The 19329-nt window shown below is 37.7% G+C and overlaps 1 protein-coding gene across 8 annotated transcripts in view; it reads right to left on the bottom strand.

Annotated features, from left to right (window-relative positions):
• Window positions 1-14986: 14986 nt before the first annotated feature.
• ABCA5 (ATP binding cassette subfamily A member 5) overlaps window positions 14987-19329 on the bottom strand; it is a 99528-nt gene continuing 95185 nt past the window's right edge. For all 8 annotated transcript variants that reach the window (XM_051825898.2, XM_070060393.1, XM_017349299.3 and 5 more), the window contains one exon: window positions 14987-18887. In XM_051825898.2, coding sequence (XP_051681858.1) covers window positions 18780-18887 — 108 coding nt within the window. In that variant the 3' untranslated portion in view covers window positions 14987-18779. The remainder of the gene's footprint in view (window positions 18888-19329) is intronic.

Genomic DNA, 19329 nt, shown 5'->3' with positions numbered 1-19329 from the left:
TATATTATCTATAACTTCTTGGATTTAATCTCAGTAGGTTAAATGAATCTAGGAATTTATCTATTTTTTTGAGGTTTTTCAGTTTATATAGTAGTTTCTTATGATCCTTTGTATTTGAGTGGTGTCAGTTGTAATGTCTCCTTTTCATCTCTAATTTTATTAAATTTTTTTTCTTCTGGGTATATTTTCTTGATAGTATGTTTCAACTCATGTATTTTTATTGTTTGGATGATCTGTCCATTGATGACAGTGGGTGTTGAAGTCCACTATTATTGTATTGGAGTCATCTATTCCTTTAGGTCTAATAGTATTTTCTGTATGTATGTGTGGTTTGTGTTGGGTACATACATATTTATGATTGTTTCATCACCCTGCTGAATTGAACATTTTATCAAAGTGTAACGTCCTTTACCTATTTTTACTGTCTTTGATTTAAATGCTGTTTCATCTGATATCAGGATAGCTATGCTGATTCACTTTTGGTTTCCATTTGCCTGGTATATTTTTTTCTTTCTTTCTTTCTTTTTTTTTTTTTTTTTTTTTTTTTTTTGACAGGCAGAGTGGACAGTGAGAGAGAGAGACAGAGAGAAAGGTCTTCCTTTGCCGTTGGTTCACCTTCCAATGGCCGCTGTGGCCGGCGCACCATGCTGATCCGAAGCCAGGAGCCAGGTGCTTCCTCCTCCTGGTCTCCCATGGGGTGCAGGACCCAAGCACTTGGGCCATCCTCCACTGCACTCCCTGGCCACAGCAGAGAGCTGGCCTGGAAGAGGGGCAACCAGGACAGAATCCGGCACCCCAACTGGGACTAGAAACCGGTGTGCCGGCGCCGCAAGGTGGAGGATTAGCCTAGTGAGCCGCGGCACCAGCCTGGTATATCTTTTCTAAACCTTCCCTTTCAATCTGTATCTTTGTGAAGTGAGTTTCTTATAGGTAGCATATAGTGGGGTCATGATTTTAACCCATTCAGCCAACCTAAGTCTTTTGGTTGGTGAATTTAATCCATTTACATTCAAAGTTACTATTCATAGATGAGAACTATCTCTCATTTTGTTGATTGGATAATGATTCTACTTGCTCTATGAGTGGGTCTGGTGGTGTCACATGTTTCCATGATGTTTATCCTTTAAAATTTCTTCTAAGGCTGGTCTGGTAGTGGTGAATTCTCTTGTTTTTGCTTATCTGGAAAATATTCTATTTCTCTTTCACTTAAAAAAATAGCTTTGCTAAATATAATATTCTTGGATGGAAGTTTTTTCTTCTTCTAATACTTTGAATACATCATCCTACTCTTTTCTGGCCTGTAGGGTTTCCATTGAGAAGTTTGACGTCAATCTAACTACTTTCCTTTATATGCAACTTGATGATTTTCTCTGTCTTTAGGTTTCTCTCCTTGTCTTTAAATTTTGACAAATTTTACAACATGCCTTAGAGAATACCTTTATTAGTTGAGTCTGCTTGGGGTTCTTTGGGCTTCTTATATCTGGATGTCCATGTCTCTTTCAAGACCTGGGAGAGATTTTCAACTAATATTTCATTTAGCAGGTTCTCATAAATTTCCTTTATTTCAGAATCTAATTCTGGGGATTACTGTGTTCCTTTGAAGGCATCATGCTACCTTCTTCATGTCCTCTTGTCCCTACATGGATATCTGATAATCTGGTGTAATCATCTCTTTATGAAGTAGGTTTTATTATGAATAAGTTCATAGTGTATCTGGAATGCAGGGTATCACTTGGCTTGTAGCTTTGACTTTGGTTCTAGGTAAGCCCAAGAGTGTAGTCTCTGAGTGATTTCTTTTGTCTTAATCAATGTCAGCTGTCTCTAAGTGACAAGTGAACTAATCTGCAATGTATAGTGACAGAAGCATGACTTTGAGATGAATAAAGGTTTCCTTGGGTATGTATCTTTGGTCCACAGAGAGTTGTCAGTCTTCCTGGCAAATGTGATAGCTAGGGCCTTCTTCTTGGTACTGAGACATAAGTGGAGGCCCAATTGTCCTACTTGCAATCTTGATGCCAGGGCTTATGACACCAACTGCTGTGGTTCTAGGACTGTGTGATATGAATGGACCCTTCCTCAGGTCCTGCTAGGAGAGTCCAACTGGTGCTGTGGCTTATAATAACAACATCCCTAATCCTAGGACTAGGGGATATGAACTGAACTCCATTCTAGTTGTACAGGGTGACTACAAGGTATACAAGAGACTTTACTCTGATGAGTGAGTCCAGAGAGGTGGAATGTAGGAAGGGTCTTCCATATGTCCAATAGGTAATTCCAGAGGCACCTAGAAATTTATAATGAATTATTACAGTCCTGGTGTTGTAGGGTACCATGCGGTCATTATCCAGATTTTCTAGGATTGGGGATTTTTGTATGGGCTGCTCCTGGTGTTAGTCCCCAAAAGCTAAGTTGAATCCCCCATGGGCTGGCGCTGTGGCTCAACAGGCTAATCCTCTGCCTAGCGGCGCCGACACACTGCGTTCTAGTCCCGTGCCAGCCGCGGCAGCCATTGGAGGGTGAACCAATGGAAAAGGAAGACCTTTCTCTCTGTCTCTCTCTCTCACTGTCCACTCTGCCTGTCGAAAAAAAATTTAAAAAATAAAATAAATAAATTGAATCTCCCTTGCTCACATAGATTGCCTGAACATAGCTATGGAGCTAAGATCCTAAAACTCCCACAGTTGCAGAATGCAGGGGATTTGTTTTTCGCTCCACCCATTGCTCTGACATTATGATGCTGGTAAGAGAACACTAGTGCACTGTGTGACTTTTCACTGCCAAGTATAGCATTCTGCAGTAGAGGATGGAAAGGAACTAAAGCATCTTCCCTACTCCTAGCCCAGGAGTTGCTCAAACCAGTCAGCTATCCAGGCTGAAGTAAAACTAAGTGGGTGACTGTGGGATTCCTTCTCAGATAAAACTGTGAGCAGCAGGGTACATGGTGATTTCTTCCTACTTTAATGTGGCAAGATGGCTCACAGCCTGAAGCTGGTTGCACCACAAGGCTGGCTGTAACAGTGTCTCTGTCTTCTTTCCTCTTACCCCACGAAGTCTTCATGTTTTACTTTTCCCTCACTTCTTCACAGAAAATTTCCATCAGTCACACCCCTGAAAACATACTCCTTCATTTGTTCTTTCCATATCCCAGAGCAGCTTAAGTTAATGTGGTTATACCCTATTCAGCCATCTAGGATCTCTCTGATTTAGTTGCATTTTTAAAAATTAGGACAAATGCTTTACCAGTTTGCATTCCCACCAATAGTGGGTTAGTGTCCCCCACATCCTCGCCAGCATCTGTTGTTGGTAGATTTCTGAATGTAAGCCATTCTCACCGGGGTGAGTTGGAACCTCATTGTGGTTTGAATTTACATTTCCCTGATTGCTAGTGATCTTGAACATTTTTTCATGTGCCTGTTGGCCATTTGGATTTCCTCTTTTGAAAAATGTCTATTGAGGTCCTTGGCCCATCTCTTAAGTGGGTTGTTTTGTTGTGGAGTTTCTTGATCTCTTTGTAGATTCTGGTTATTAATCCTTTATCTGTAGCATAGTTTGAGAATATTTTTTCCCATTCTGTCGGTTGCCTCTTCACTTTCCTGTTTCTTTTGCAGTACAGAAACTTCTCAATTTGATGCAATCCCAATAGTTAATTTTGGCTTTGACTGCCTGCGCCTCCAGGGTCTTTTCCAGGAAGTCTTTGCCAGTGCCAATATCTTGCAGTTTCTCCAATGTTCTCTAATAATTTGATGGTGTCAGGTCATAGATTTAGGTCTTTAATCCACTTTGTGTAAGGTATAAGGTAGGGGTCTTGCTTCATGCTTCTGCAAGTGGAAATCCAGTTTTCCCAGAACCATTTATTGAATAGACTATCCTTGCTCCAGGAATTGGTTTTAGATCCTTGATCAAATATAAGTTGGCTGTAGATGTTTGGATTAATTTCTGGTGTTTCTATTCTGTTCCATTGGTCTATCCATCTGTTTCTGTACCAGTACCATGCTGTTTTGATTACAACTGCCCTATAGTATTCCCTGAAATCTGGTATTGTGATGCCTCTGCCTTTGTTTTTGTTGTACAAAATTGCTTTAGCTATTCGAGGTCTCCTGCATCTCCATATAAATTTAAGCATCATTTTTTCTAGATCTGAGAAGAATGTCTTTGGTATTGCATTGAATCTGTAAATCGCTTTTGGGAAAATGGACATTTTGATGAGGTTGATTCTTCCAATCCATGAGCATGGAAGATTTTTCCATTTCTTGGTATCCTCTTCTATTTCTTTCTTTAAGATTTTGTAATTCTCACCGTAAAGATCTTTAACATCCTTGGTTAAGTTTATTCCAAGGTATTTGATTGTTTTTGTAGCTATTGTGAATGGAATTGATCTTAGCAGTTCTTTCTCAGCCGTGGCATTGCCTGTGTATACAAAGGCTGTTGATTTTTGTCCATTGATTTTATATCCTGCTACTTTACCAAACTCTTCTATGAGTTCCAATAGTCTCTTAGTAGAGTTCTTTGGATCCCTACATAAAGCATCATATCATCTGCAAAGAGGGATAGTTTGACTTCTTCCTTTCCAATCTTAGCTATTGTGAATTGAGCTGAAATAAACATGGAGGTACAGATAGCTCTTTAATTTGCCAATTTTGATTCCTTTGGGTAAATGCCAAGGCGTGGGATGGCTGGGTCATGTAGTAGGGCTATATTCAGGTTTCTGAGATATCTCCAAACTGTCTTCCATATTGGCTTTACCAGTTTGCATTCCTACCAACAGTGGATGGGGGTACGTTTTCCCCACATCCTTGCCAGAATTTGTTATTTGTTGATTTCTGTATGAAAGCCACTCTAACCGGGGTGAGGTGAAACCTCTGTACTTTACATTGCCTCAATTTGCCCTCAATGTAACAAGATTTCTGCAAAGGAAATGTGTATCAAAAATAGTTCTAATAATGTATGTACATTGAAAAATAGGAAAATGACAAGTATGAGCTTCTTTTCAGTCTGTTTACAAGATGAAAAAATATTACCACAGCTTTACCTTACCTGTTATGGTTTGTGAATGCTTTAAAACATATTAATACAATAATAAATGTATATAAACTGTTTAAAAGTTAATTTACACACATATTTGGAATAAATGCTCAAATTATCAAATTAGTATAAAATTTTGAAATATGGGGTCACTGCCCTGTAAGATTTGTTTGTCTTGAGATATGTATTGCTTAAGCTTTATCACAAATAATTAATTTGAGAGACAGAGACAACTTCCATGCTCTGGTTCCCTCTCAAAATGCCTGCAATTGCCCAAGCCCAGGAGCCAGGAACTCAATCCAGGTCTTCTACATGGGCAGCAGGAACCCAATTACTTGAGCCATCACCCTGCCCCCTGGGGTTCAGCAGAAGACTGGAGTCAGGGGACTGGTATCAAATCCAGGTACTGCGATATTAAATGCAGGCATCTTAACAACTTCATGGAAAAATGCACATTTATTTTTTATTATTATTTATTTGAAAGCCAGAGAAGCAAAGAGGAAGAGATAAAGACCTCTTATTTGCTTGACTCACTCCCAATGCCTGCAACAGCCTGGGCTGGACGAGGCCAAAGCCAAGGACCAAAACTCAATCTGAGAAGATAACAGGGACCCAAGTATTTGAGCCACCATCTGCTACCTCTCAAGGTGTGGATTAGCTGGCAGCTGTATAGGATGGACATCTGGGACTCAAACCAGCACTCAATATGGAATGTGGGTGTCCCTAAAATACTGGAAGTAGATTATTATAAAGATTAAGAGAGGGAGTAGAGAGAAAGGAGGAAAGGTGAGAGTGTGGGCAGGAAGAATGGTAGGGAGAGAAGCATCACTATGTTCTTAAAACTGTATATATGAAATACATGAAATCCATTTAAAGAAGATTTAAAAATAATTTAAAAAAATAAGAGCTGCAACAAATGTCTGCCTCACTCTCCCACAAACACACATTATCTTTAATTCAATTTCCCACACTTTTTGAAGACCAGGGTATGTGGCTGAACATAGCTCAGTCTGGGGGCTTCTCTCTATATACCAGATTCGCTTTCCCAGTATATGCTCACATACCTTCTCAGAATTTAAACTCATTACCACAAAAAATAAGCTTCTAATTATTGATTCCTCACAAATTTGTGTTTTCTAATCTAAATGTTCAATTCCAAAAGAACTTCAAGAAAAGGTGTGAAGTATTTCAAAGTCTTCTTCAAGACCTATTCCATTCCTTAGGCCATTTACCATTTTTTGTCCAATTCTCCTGGCCATCACGGCCTTCTCAAACCAGGCAATTCTGATATCCAGTTCTCTTTGAAAATCACTCCTTGAGCTAATGTCAATTTTCATTTTTCTACACATTTTGCAATATATCCCTTTTGACTATCTTCAGATGACTTGGCAGAATGACAAGACAAATAGCGCTCATTCAACCACCTCTGCCAACACATACCCTTACATGTGCATGCAGGTGAATGCACACTGGAAGAGACCTGTGTATTAAATATGCTACACATGCCATATAACAGGAGTCAGATAATACAACAGACTAAGTAGCACTCTCTCTGATATATAGCAGTCAAGAATACGGACTATGAAGTCATATTACTTGGATTCAAATTCTAGCTCTGCCACTTAGGAACTTGGTATCACTGAGTAAGTCATTTAACCTAATTGGTCTCATGATTCTCCAAGTACAAAGTAAAGGGTGCAAAAAAAATCATTATTTCTTAGTGTTGCTGTGAAGATTGAATGTGATATTTACACCAGTGGTTTTCAAACTTCAGTATACATCACAGTCACCTGGAGAATATTCTAAAAACACAGATGGCTTGACCCCATTTTTGGAGTTCTTTGTTTGTTATATCTAGTGTGGTCTGATTTTTACTTCTGACAAATCTCCAGCTGATTTTTTTAAAGATTTATTTATTTTACTTGAAAGTCAGAAATATACAGAGAAAGAGAGGTCTTCCATCCGCTGGTTCACTCCCCAGATGGCCACAATGGCTGGAGCTGCGCCGATCTGAAGCCAGGAGCCTCTTCCGGGTCTCCCACACAGGTTCAGGGGCCCAAGGACTTGGGCTATCTCCTCCTTTCCCAGGCCATAGCAGAAAGCTGGATAGGAAGTGGAGCAGCCAGGACTTGAACTGGTGCCCATATGGGATGCCGGCACTGCAGGCTGGGGCTTTACCCACTACACCACAGCACTGGCCCCTCCAGTTGACTTTGATGTGCTACTCAATGACCACTAAGTCTGGAAAATGCCCCATATGGAGTAAATCCTTGACGTTAATCACTACTATTTTAAAAGCTTAGCTCTTAAAAACCAAGTCTCTCCAAATAGTGAGGATTATTTTTGAAACATCCCACTAAAGTAACACTTTTGTTTTGACTCATCTTGAGGTTTCCTTCCAGTGGGATTTACCAAGGAAATTTTTAAGCAATGATTTATGTGGAAAAAAATAAATTTTCTCAAGTATTTGAGTTTTATTAGTTTTAATATTTGAAACAAAGGAAATCAGAGAGGTGAAAAATCAGATTGAAGGTAGAGTATACATCTTGTTCACAGAAATAACAGCCTAACACCTTTTATTATCTACCTATTCTCCCAGTTATCCCAGACATCACTGACATTTACTTACAGAAAGAAACATGAAACTTTCATGAATAAGACATGAAAACATTCTGTTATTTGGACAGAGCCTAAGAAATTTCAGAGTTTGTGGCTCTTTAAAGGAATCAAAGGAGGTATTTAAAAACTAGTAATTTAGAATTCCAACTTGGGCTCTTGCCCATTACACCACTCCTGCCCTTTCTAACCTCTGGATGTTGTCTTGTTCAGCTTGATGAACGGCTGGGACTGTCTTCTGGCTCACCTCTCATTTCTTGTACTTTGAAAACTTAAACCCTGCTACCTCTTATGTGTTTGCCAAATGAACTAGCACTTGGGTAACTCTAAACCTCTAGCTTCAAAGACTGCTTTGCTGGTTCTGCCACTGCTCAAGCAATCTGATCTCACTTCCTTACTAGGACTCAGAAGGTGCCTCTTCATTGTAGCCCTCTGCTGCTATCTGGTGGTCAACAGGTTTTGCCCATTGGTCTGCCCAGTCTACTAGGCATACTAGGCACCTGCAGTTTATATTGTGTTGCTTCCACATGACAGAATTAGAAACTGTTATCTCATGGTTACTAACGTAAAATGAACTTTGAAGCAGGTGTTTAGAAGTTAAGATAACTGCATCTCACACTACACTACCTGGGTTTAATGCCTAGCTCCAGCTCCTGATTCCAGCTTCCTGCCAGTGCAAACCCTGGAAGACAATGGTGGCAGCTCAAGTAATTGGCTCCTGTGGGAGACCTGGATACCTTTCTCAGCTTCCACCTTGACTCAGCCCCAGCTGTTGAGCTGTTGAGAGCCCTAGGAATTGAACCAGAAGATGGTTCACCCTCTCTACCTGTCAAATATATAAATACAACTTTTTAAAAGATCGACTTTAGTTGTAAAGTTAGACAAAATGCATTTGAATAAATAACCTTGCCACTAAACATCGCAAGTGTGAGATTCTTTGTCCCCTAGAACAGTTAGAGCTCTAAATTTAAATAATAAATTGTTATTGCAAATTCTATTGACTTTCAACTAGACAAAAAGATCCCCCCAGGTTCTAGTCCCGGTCGGGGCGCCGGATTCTGTCCCGGTTGCCCCTCTTCCAGGCCAGCTCTCTGCTGTGGCCAGGGAGTGCAGTGGAGGATGGCCCAAGTGCTTGGGCCCTGCACCCCATGGGAGACCAGGAGAAGCACCTGGCTCCTGCCATCGGATCAGCGCGGTGCGCCGGCCACGGCAGCCATTGGAGGGTGAACCAACGGCAAAGGAAGACCTTTCTCTCTGTCTCTCTCTCTCACTGTCCACTCTGCCTGTCAAAAAAAAAAAAAAATCAAAAATTTCTAATGGCTTTATATATAATTCACTTTGCAATGTTTTCTTGTAGTCTGCTATATCCTCAACTGTGTGGGAATATTCATGAGGGTCAAAGTAAGATTCTGCAATAATAATATATATATTATCATTTTCATGGTTATAAATAAAAACTCTACCAGTAGCATTTTTTAGAAGGCTCTAACATAGAATTTTTAAAAAGATTTATTTATTTGAAAGTCAGAGTTACACAGAGAGAGAAGGAGAGGCAGAGAGGGAGAGGGAGAGGGAGAGAGGGAGAGAGGGAGAGAGGGAGAGAGGGAGTGAGGGAGAGAGGGAGAGAGAGGTCTTCCATCTGCTGGTTCACTCCCTAACTGGCCGCAATGGCCGGAGTTCTGTCAGTCTGAAACCAGGAGCCAGGAGCGTCTTCTGGGTCTCCCACATGAGTGCAGGGCCCAAGGAGCTGGGCCATCTTCTACAGCTTTCCCAGGCCATAGCAGAGAGCTGGATTGGAAGTGGAACCGCCAGGACTCAAATCAGCGCCCATATAGGATGCTGGCACTGGAGGCGGCGGCTTTATCCGCTACACCACAGTGCCGGTCCCAAGAATTTTAAAATGTAACTAAAGCTACATTGGATCTTGGATCTGCCATATTGTCTTTATGGACAGCTTGTGTTCATCTTGGTACCTACTTCTAATTTCTATAACATAGGTCTAAAAGTAGTGATTCTTTCCCAAGTGAATACTTGCAAATTGGGACCCTCATTAAGTAATGACTTACAAATAACAGATGAATAACTTTATATGTAATAAAAAGACCACCAAATATTCAAAAGATAATACAAGATTAATTCAAAACTGTGTTGAATGAGAAGTATTTCAAATATCTCCCACAGATCTTCAAGATAGGTTTGAAGACAGTCTATTAAATTCTGATAAAATACACTTATGAAAAATTAGAATAAAGGGACCGGTGCTGTGGTGTAGTAAAGCTGCCGCCTGTAGTGCCGGTATCCCATATGGGCGCCGGTTTGAGTCCCAGCTGCTCCACTTCCAATCCAGCTCTCTGCTAAGGTCTGGGAAAGCAGTTAAGGGATGGCCCAAGTCCTTGGGCTCCTGTGCCCATGTGGAGGACCCAGAGGAGGCTCCTGGCTCCTGATCACAGTTCCAGGCGTTGTAGCCTACTGAGGAGTGAACCAGCGAATGGAAGACCTCTCCTCTCCTCTCTCTCTGCCTCTTCTTCTCTCTGTGTAACTCTTTCAAATAAATAAATAAAACTGGAATAAAAAAGATTTATATTAGCTCAAGCTGAGTGAACCAAAATACTCTCTTTGAGGAGAGTATGAAACATTACTGTATATGGAAAAACTACAGATAACTGTGAAAGACAACTTTCCACTGACACCTTTGGGTAAGTGAATTGAATAATTTAAATGCAAATCTTTGCACTGAAATGTTTTTAAAATGTTGGTTTACTTTGCCCTTCTCCCCTAGGAAATACTTGACAAAGTCTAGAAACATTTTTTGGGGTTGTCACTTGGTAGGAGGTACTACTTGCATCTAGTGGGAAAAGGGTAGGAATACTATAAATGTTGTATTTATAGACAGCCGTCCTCCCCCCACCAAGAACGATATATCCAGTTCAAAGCATTTATCAAGGTTACCCTTAATCAATCATAAGTTTGGTACAAAATAGATTTTCTTAGGATAAATTTAGCATGTTTGATGATTAAGGGTAGATGATTAAAGTGTTATTTTCTAGAACATTATTTGCACTAGATATTTATATAATCCATCTACAGCATGATGTCTTATCAAGGTCTCCAATGTATTAGCCACTTCTTGCTCATCCAAAATCCATGATGTCATCAACAGAGTGGACTAGAGTCATGTTCTGTGAGATGTACAGCTGATCCAAGACTCTTGGGAACATACTCAAAGAGAGCAGAAAAATCTTAAATTTAACCTTAGGATAAGACTAAAGTGTATACTTTTGTCTATTCCAGATCAATGGAAAATGTTTCTATTTCTGACAAAAATGAAAATGTCATTGGCCAAATCAGTGGTTGAATACCATCTCAAAGAAGCTGTTCTTAATCTGCTGTTTTAAAGACAGGACATCTGGTTAACCTCAAGTAGAGGGGCTAATTGGTAGGCTCTGCAGTAGAGTAATGCCCTCCTCCAGAATCTGCTTTTTGCAGAGGCAAGATTAGTATATTAAAATATAAATATAGGACCTATCCCCTGCCATTGCATATTTAGATCTTTAAGGGTTGCACTTATTACCTTATTCCCTCCTCATTCTCTATCCTAGAATGAAACTTTATTTTCTATCTTGGCTGGGAGGAGGGCCATTTTTCTTAAGTAAATTGAGTTGAATAGTGTCTCTACCAAATTCTTTTTTTTTTTTAACTTTTATTTAATGAATATAAATTTCCAAAGTACGATTTATGGATTACAATGGCTTCCCCCCCATAACGTCCCTCCCACCCACTACCCTCCTCTTTCCCACTCCCTCTCCCCTTCCATTCACATCAAGATTCATTTTCGATTATCTTAATATACAGAAGATCAGCTTAGTATACATTAAGTAAGGATTTCAACAATTTGCTCCCACACAGAAACAAAAAGTGAAAAATAATAGATGATTTTTTTTAAATGATGATGAAATCAGATCAGACCTATTGTCATGTTTAATCCCAGTGAGAGTCAAGTTGGGAGTTGATAATTTTTTTTTTTTTTTTTTACAGAGGATCAGTTTAGTATACATTAGGTAAAGATTTCAACAGTTTGCACCCCCATAAAAACACAAAGTGAAATATATTGTTTGAGTACTCGTTATAGCATTGAATCTCAATACACAGCACATTAAGGACAGAGATCCTACATGAGGAGTAAGTGCACAGTGACTCCTGTTGTTGACTTTACCAATTGACACTCCTGTCTATGGCATCAGTAGTCTCCCTATGCTCCGGTCATGAGTTTCCAAGGCTATGGAAACCCTCTGAGTTCTCCGATTCTTATCTTGTTTAGACAAGGTCATAGTCAAAGTGGAGGTTCTCTCCTCCCTTCAGAGAAAGGTACCTCCTTCTTTGAAGACCTGTTCTTTCCACTGGGATCTCACTCGCAGAGATCTTTTGCCAGAGTGTCTTGGCTTTCCATGCCTGAAATACTCTCATGGGCTTTTCAGCCAGATCCGAATGCCTTTAGGGCTGATTCTGAGGCCAGAGTGCTATTTAGGACATCTGCCATTCTGTGAGTCTGCTGAGTATCTCACTTCCCATGTTGGATCACTCTCCCCTTTATTTATTCCATTGGTTAGTGTTAGCAGGTACTAGACTTGTTTATGTGCTCCCTTTGACTCTTAGTCCTTTCATTATGATCAATTGTGAACTGAAATTGATCACTTGGAATAGTGAGATGGCATTGGTACATGCCACCTTGATGGGATTGAATTGGAATCCCCTGGTATGTTTTTAACTCTACCATTTGGGGCAAGTCAGCTTGAGCATGTCCCAAATTATACATCTCTTCCCTCTTATTCCCACTCTTATGTTTAACAGGGATCACATTTCAGTTAATTTTTAACACTTAAGAATAACTGTGTATTAATTAATATGACTGGTTTAATTCTGTAATTAATACACAGTTATTCTTAAGTGTCTCTACCAAATTCTTATCTTTCCTCAAACTTCAGAATCTGATCTCAGTTGGAAATAGGATATTTGAAGATGTTAACTAGTTAAGATATTGGACTAGGTTGGGACCCAAATCCAAGACAACTGGCAATTTTAGAAAAAAAGAAACATCAAGACAGACTCACCGGGATGATGACAATGTGGCAAGACTGGAGTTCCTGGATTTCTAGCAAATCCCAGAATCTAGGTAAGAAGTATGGAACTGTTTCTCCCTCTAAGCCCCCAAAAAGGAACCAACCCTAGCAACACCTTGATATTGGACTTTCAGCCCCTAATGCCCTGCCTGCTTTGTTATTTTGTAATATCAGCCCTAAGAAACAAATGCAGCCACTATGATAGCTCTTACCCCACAGACTAGCTTCAATATTAATAGGAAAATATCTGAGGGGTTGTACAAATTCCCAGTTATTGTTATTCAATCAAAAATTCAAAGACTATAGACATCTATACCAGATAGGTCTAGAGATTACTGGACTCATTGTGAACTGGATCTAGTCTTGTGTGTTGGGTAATACTTGGGTCTCAAATATTTTCATTCTGATGGCGGAGAAATGATGACACCTTGGTCTGTGTCAACTTTGGTCATGTATCCAACAGACTTTGAAATGTTGCAGCATTCTTTTCCAGTATACCTGATAATGGCCACAGATCACTCTGAAGGAAGTCTGGGAGAGTAGATACCAGATATACAAAGGGACTTCAAAAAGTTCATGGAAAATATATATTATGAAATAAAAATTATTTCAAATTATTTGCACCAAAATAAATTTACATTTAAATTCCATTCTTCCACAAGCTGTCTGAAGTATCTTCATTATGCCAGAATATTACAAGAGAGGCCAGTGCTGTGGTGTAGCAGGTAAAGCTGCTGCCTGCAGTGTCAGCATCCCATATGGGCACTGGTTTGAGTCCTGGCTGCTCCACTTCCAATCCAGTTCCCTGCTAATGACCTGGGAAAGCAGATGAAGATGTCCCAAGTGTTTGGGCCCCTGTTACTCACTTAGGAGACCTGGAAAAAGCTCCTGGCTCCTGGCTTCAGACCAGCCCAGCTCTGGCTATTGCATCCATTTGTGGAATGAACAAGTAGATGGAAATCAATCAATCTCTGTCTGTCTCTCTCTCCGTAACTCTGCCTTTCTAATAAATAAACACATCTTTTTTAAAAATTACATGATACTTCCTGCTAGGGACCAGTAACTTATCTTTGAACACTTGTGGTTATAAAAAACTGGCTAACATCTAGAATCTGGACAAGGGATTACCACCTTTTATGGAGTCAATTCCTTTCAACTTTCTGAACCCCCTTCGCTGATTTGTTTGTAAAGACTGAATATTAGCCCAGTAGATGACCCACTTGGACCCAAGGGATTCAGTGTTCTGTTAACTATCTTTATAACTGTATTAGGTGACCTAGCTCCTGTCATGATAAATATGGCCTGATATTAAAGCAAGACCTTACTGGTAACTACTGACAGTAGAGGAGAAAACTCAGTTCACTCCTGACTGTGTATGTATATAGGTGATTTGGGAGTTTCAAAGAGAGTATGAGGGAAGGGGGGCTGTAGGGAATCAGTAGAATAAGAGAAGTGAAAAAGTACAAAGGTTGTCAGTGTAAAAGTGGTTAGGCCATCTGTGTTTGTCAGCTGGCATTATTGAAGTTAGGATTTTACCCTTCCACAGAGAATGGCAGACAGTCCTTATTCTTCTTGAAAATTACATTTAAAAGAAAAGGCTCTCAGGTCTTTGAGAGAGAAGTTTCTAAACTGCAAGAGATAGGTTCTATTCTAAAAATATTTAGTGAAAAGCAAAATATTCATTAAATGCTCCTAAAAAAGAAGGTCAGACCTATCAATAGGTCTTGGCTAGGAGAGTAAAATTTCCTGGCAGCACTGGTTTTTTTCTTTTTTCTTAATCAAGCTATTTAATGTAATGGGAAGGGAGAGGGTGGCTGGGATTATCTTAAAAGTGGCCTTTTGCTGACAGAAGCCATGTCAGGGTTTGTGCAGGTCTCTCAGAGCAGGGATTTGCAGAGTTACTGCAAACCTATAGTTCTTAGTGTTTATTAAAATAACTGTGACCACGTGGTTTTTGATTGTTAAGTTCTGCCACCTAGCTTATATTATTCAGGATTTTATCACCTTCATTGCTGTCAAGTCCAGATAACGGCATAACTTACCATTTGCTCACAGAATAGCAACCAGTAACTTTAGAATGATGTTGATGTGCCCCTATCTAGCACATTACTTGTTTTGAATTTAGTCATCTCCTATGTTTTCCAGTCTTAGAGAGTACAACACATAGTAACTGTCAGCATTCCTTCTATACTTGAAAACTGTCCCCAAATACTTAAAAAGATTGCTAGCCATTTTAGTGCTAGGTTTTTGCTTCAATATTAATACAAGCCATTCTTTATTCCATTACCAACACTAAATAACAAAGAATCCATTTCAGTGTACAAAGTTGTCTTAAATTTTCAGCTCTTAAAAGATTATTAACAATCACATTTATTTTTCTTAAAGGGCATCATTGTGAAGTACTTACATATAACATATTATGAATAAAAAAATAAATTTTACCTTATATAAGAATAGCAGATATAAAAATTATTCACCTGAGAATAATTCTTTCATTTAAAGTAATATGCTATTTCAGGAAAGAAAATTAAAAACCAATATTAGCAATATTAAAAATACAATAGAGATAAACATACTTATTTAAGACAATTAATGCCTATTTATATATTACATGAAAATATAATATTGCATTTGAACAAATTCAGAGCAAAATCAGATGAATGTTGTGTGACCAATAGAATAGCAATAAAACAATAAAAATATTTACCCAAAGAAGAATTAATTGCACTATAAAACTGTTAGGAAAGCATTTGTCATATCATAGCTAACGACATAATTACCAATCTTCCACTCATTAGATTGCAAGACATTTACAGGGCTAACCTTGACAGACATCTTTCTAGCCAAATAATTTATCACTGGAAACATGGTCACTAAATTGTTTATTGAATTAAATTATTCTAAAAATATTTAGTGAAAAGCAAAATATTCACTTATGGTAATTTTACTAATTTAAAAGAAAAAAGTATTCTTAAAGGAAACACACAGACCTTCACTGAGAAAAAAACTAAAAAAAAAAACAAAAAATTAAGATTCCACAAAGTTGGCCGGCGCCGCGGCTCACTAGGCTAATCCTCCGCCTTGCGGCACCGGCACACCGGGTTCTAGTCCCGGTCGGGGCACCAGATTCTGTCCTGGTTGCCTCTCTTCCAGGCCAGCTCTCTGCTGTGGCCAGGGAGTGCAGTGGAGGATGGCCCAAGTGCTTGGGCCCTGCACCCCATGGGAGACCAGGAGAAGCACCTGGCTCCTGCCATCAGATCAGCGCGATGCGCCGGCCGTGGCGGCCATTGGAGGGTGAACCAACGGTAAAGGAAGACCTTTCTCTCGGTCTCTCTCTCTCACTGTCCACTCCGCTTGTCAAAAAAAAAAAAAAAAAAAAAAGCCCCACAAAGTTGAATTCAAAGAAAACATTATTTTTTTCATTGTTACCAGCTTCCTAGTTCATAACTTCTACAGACAAATGTCAGTAACCACAGTCACTCAGTAATGCTCATTCTTTTCTCTACCATTAAAATTTGGTCACAGGTAGAAAACAGAAACACATAATGCTTTTTCCAACATTTGCCTAATATATATATATATTTGTTTATCTGTATTAGTATAAAACAAAGTTTTGAGATATTTTAAAATATGTTCAAAAAGATTAACTGTTCATTATAAATAAAGCTCACATTTGACTTTGTCTCCTTTTCTTCCCAGCTCAGATTTGCTTTCCTAAGTATTAAATTACATCTTGCTTCAATCACAAAGATTTTGTTACTGAGAAAAAGGAAACAGCACTTCTATTTATAATTTAATTCATGACCAAAATACGTTTATTTTGTATATTTAAAAACTAAAAAAATTCACATATTTTTAATTTGTTTATAAAACCCACGTATTCATATATGATAATAATAATGTGACTAAATGAACATAATAAACATGATTATGCCTGGTCAACATAATCTCAACTTCTACTTTGAAGGAAAAAAAACTTTTCTTGTATTTATCTCATGTTCACAAGTGTGAATGGAAAGTGACCAAATCTATGCAAAAGCAGGTAGTGTCCTATGCTAGTAATGCTTTATTTTAAAGTAATCTTTCTTAAGATGGTTAGATTTAAAAAAAAAAAAAAAGTCACTTTTTCCATGACTGCCCCAGTAAACTACAGATACAGTTTTATTTCTCATATAGAGCTTCAGTAATCCAGGTCATACCCAGTTACAAAAACATACCAAAAGAAATGCTCTGGGTGTTCATATGAATATTAGATATTAAAAGATATCTCTTTAAATCTGTGGCACCATTTAGCAATGAATTGATTAGAAAATATAATATGCTATTTATTAACTTATTTACAAAGTCAAAGATTTTCTTCCAAATATGTCTTAATTGTGTTCACCATGCAGTTATCATTAGCTAGACATGCAACTGAAATTCTCGGGTAAAGAATTCAAAATTATAATTCAATGTCATAAGCCAAGTGATGGCCAATTAAATCATACAAAGAGAAATAACTTTACTGTGGGTATTAAAATTCAAACATAAACTTGTAAGGTGTATCATTCAGATTTGCTAGAAGATGTTTAAAGAGAGCTGGTCAAATAGATATCTTTAGAAATGTGCATAGTAGTTGCCAAAGCAATGGAGAGAAATGTCAGCTATGTTCCTTGTACTGAGAAAGGAACTATTTTAAGTAAGCCTCTAGAGCGTAAAAACACAGATGTCTTATTACATAACAAAGCTAAAAGTTCATTAGGTGCTATATACATTAATGAATTTATAATTTCATGAAAGGGTCTGGCTATTCCAAGTAACTCATTACCAGATCAAACTGTTTTTTGTCCCTGTAATGCAGTAAGCACACGTTCAATATGTTTTTTCATGTCAACTGGTAGTAATGATATCACATTTTATAGCTATAGTACATACATGGGCTCTACAAGGAAGTGTTTCTAAGATTACATTAACGGTGCCTTATTTTGACTCTATTCATAGAGTGAAATTTTGGTCGTCATTAAAGAAAATAACATATACTCCATTTCTAAACCTTAATTTAACCCTTAGGAAAGAGTTTACATAAATTCCACTATTTACTACAGTTAATATGAGAAGAGTTATGAAATAAATCTATATACTGATCTAATTAAAACTCTATAAAGGAGACAGAGGTCAAAGGGTAAAGTTTGCCAACAAATCGATTACCCAAAATGATTATTTTATCTAAGAATACAATTAAATGTGTTCTTGAGAAAAAACTTCTATTTTTCATGAAAGGCAAGGTTAAAGGTATGGCTTAATTGTTCCATCTTTATAGATGTCTTCCATTCTAGCCACATAGAGTCAAATAATCAGAATATTACGTGACAATACTCTAGAAAGAGTCTTCCTATAATCCAAATCATTAAACACCTCAATTTTTCCAAAAGCAAAAGAAATTTAACTTCAAATATCCAATTATCTACATCTAAAATCATCTACTAGAAGAAAAGTCTCATTTACTATAACTGATGACTGCCACCTAGTGGATGCCATTTCTCTCAAACCTCTACATTGAGACTAATGTTTATACTTCAGTTTTTAGGGATGCCAACCTCCATTAAGTATCTTTTAGACACTGAAAAAGAGAAACAAGAATCTTTCTTATTGCTTTATCACTATTAAATATATTATTTATCAATTTTTATTTAGTTTAAGATATTATATATTTAAGTCAGACGCCATAAACTTTTAAAAATAATTACTCAAAATAAAAGTATTCAACCACTAATCCTTCAAATTCATTGTTTCTGAAAGGTAAAAAAGACATACAGACTACAGGTTCAATATACTACAGATATAAACATGCAGGTTCAATTAATTATATGTAAGTTTTATTTAAAGAAAACAAAAACACAATCACAGAAGATCAATTCAAATAGCTTAGCAAAGTCCCAACTGCTTCCACTGTTCGCTAGTTAGCAAATAAAAAACTTTTTAAACAAAAGTTGAAATAAAGCAAAGATTAAATAAATAAATTTGGTAAGCAGACTGAAGATAAATTCAAAATACTACTCTGTCTTCCTGTGTTCTTTCCCACCAAAGTGTGCTGTTTAAAGTTCCGCAACTATTATCTTCTTCTTCTTGTTCTTTAGTAAGTTCTACAAAAACCTAGATAAAAAGAAATAAACTATTAAAGTTATCTCTATCACTATTATCTCCAAGAACTTTTAACTTAATCAAGTATTAGTCTATATTTGATTGAATTAATAAGCATCCTAAAAGATCTATAAGCATTAACATTACACAAACAGAATGAGTTATCTTCATTTATTACATGCAAAGATGAATGTTATTATAGAGGCTTAGTAAATTAATATACTAAGTAGCACTGTCATAAAATAATGTTTACATAATGTAATTTCAGATCTTCTAATAAATACTTTCATGACTTACTTTCTTTACCAAATTGGAAATATTGAGCTATGAAAACTAAGCAAATGGAAATTTGCTTGACTTAATTAATCCACATTGTATTATATATAAATAGATGTATAGATACATCAAAACATATTGTACCACATAAACATATACAAAACAACTTGTCAATTAA

The sequence above is a fragment of the Oryctolagus cuniculus genome, chromosome 17, assembly GCF_964237555.1.
Source record: "Oryctolagus cuniculus chromosome 17, mOryCun1.1, whole genome shotgun sequence".
Taxonomy (NCBI): domain Eukaryota; kingdom Metazoa; phylum Chordata; class Mammalia; order Lagomorpha; family Leporidae; genus Oryctolagus; species Oryctolagus cuniculus.
Note: the sequence above shows the minus strand (reverse complement) of the source record. Positions and strands in the feature narration are given on the sequence as shown.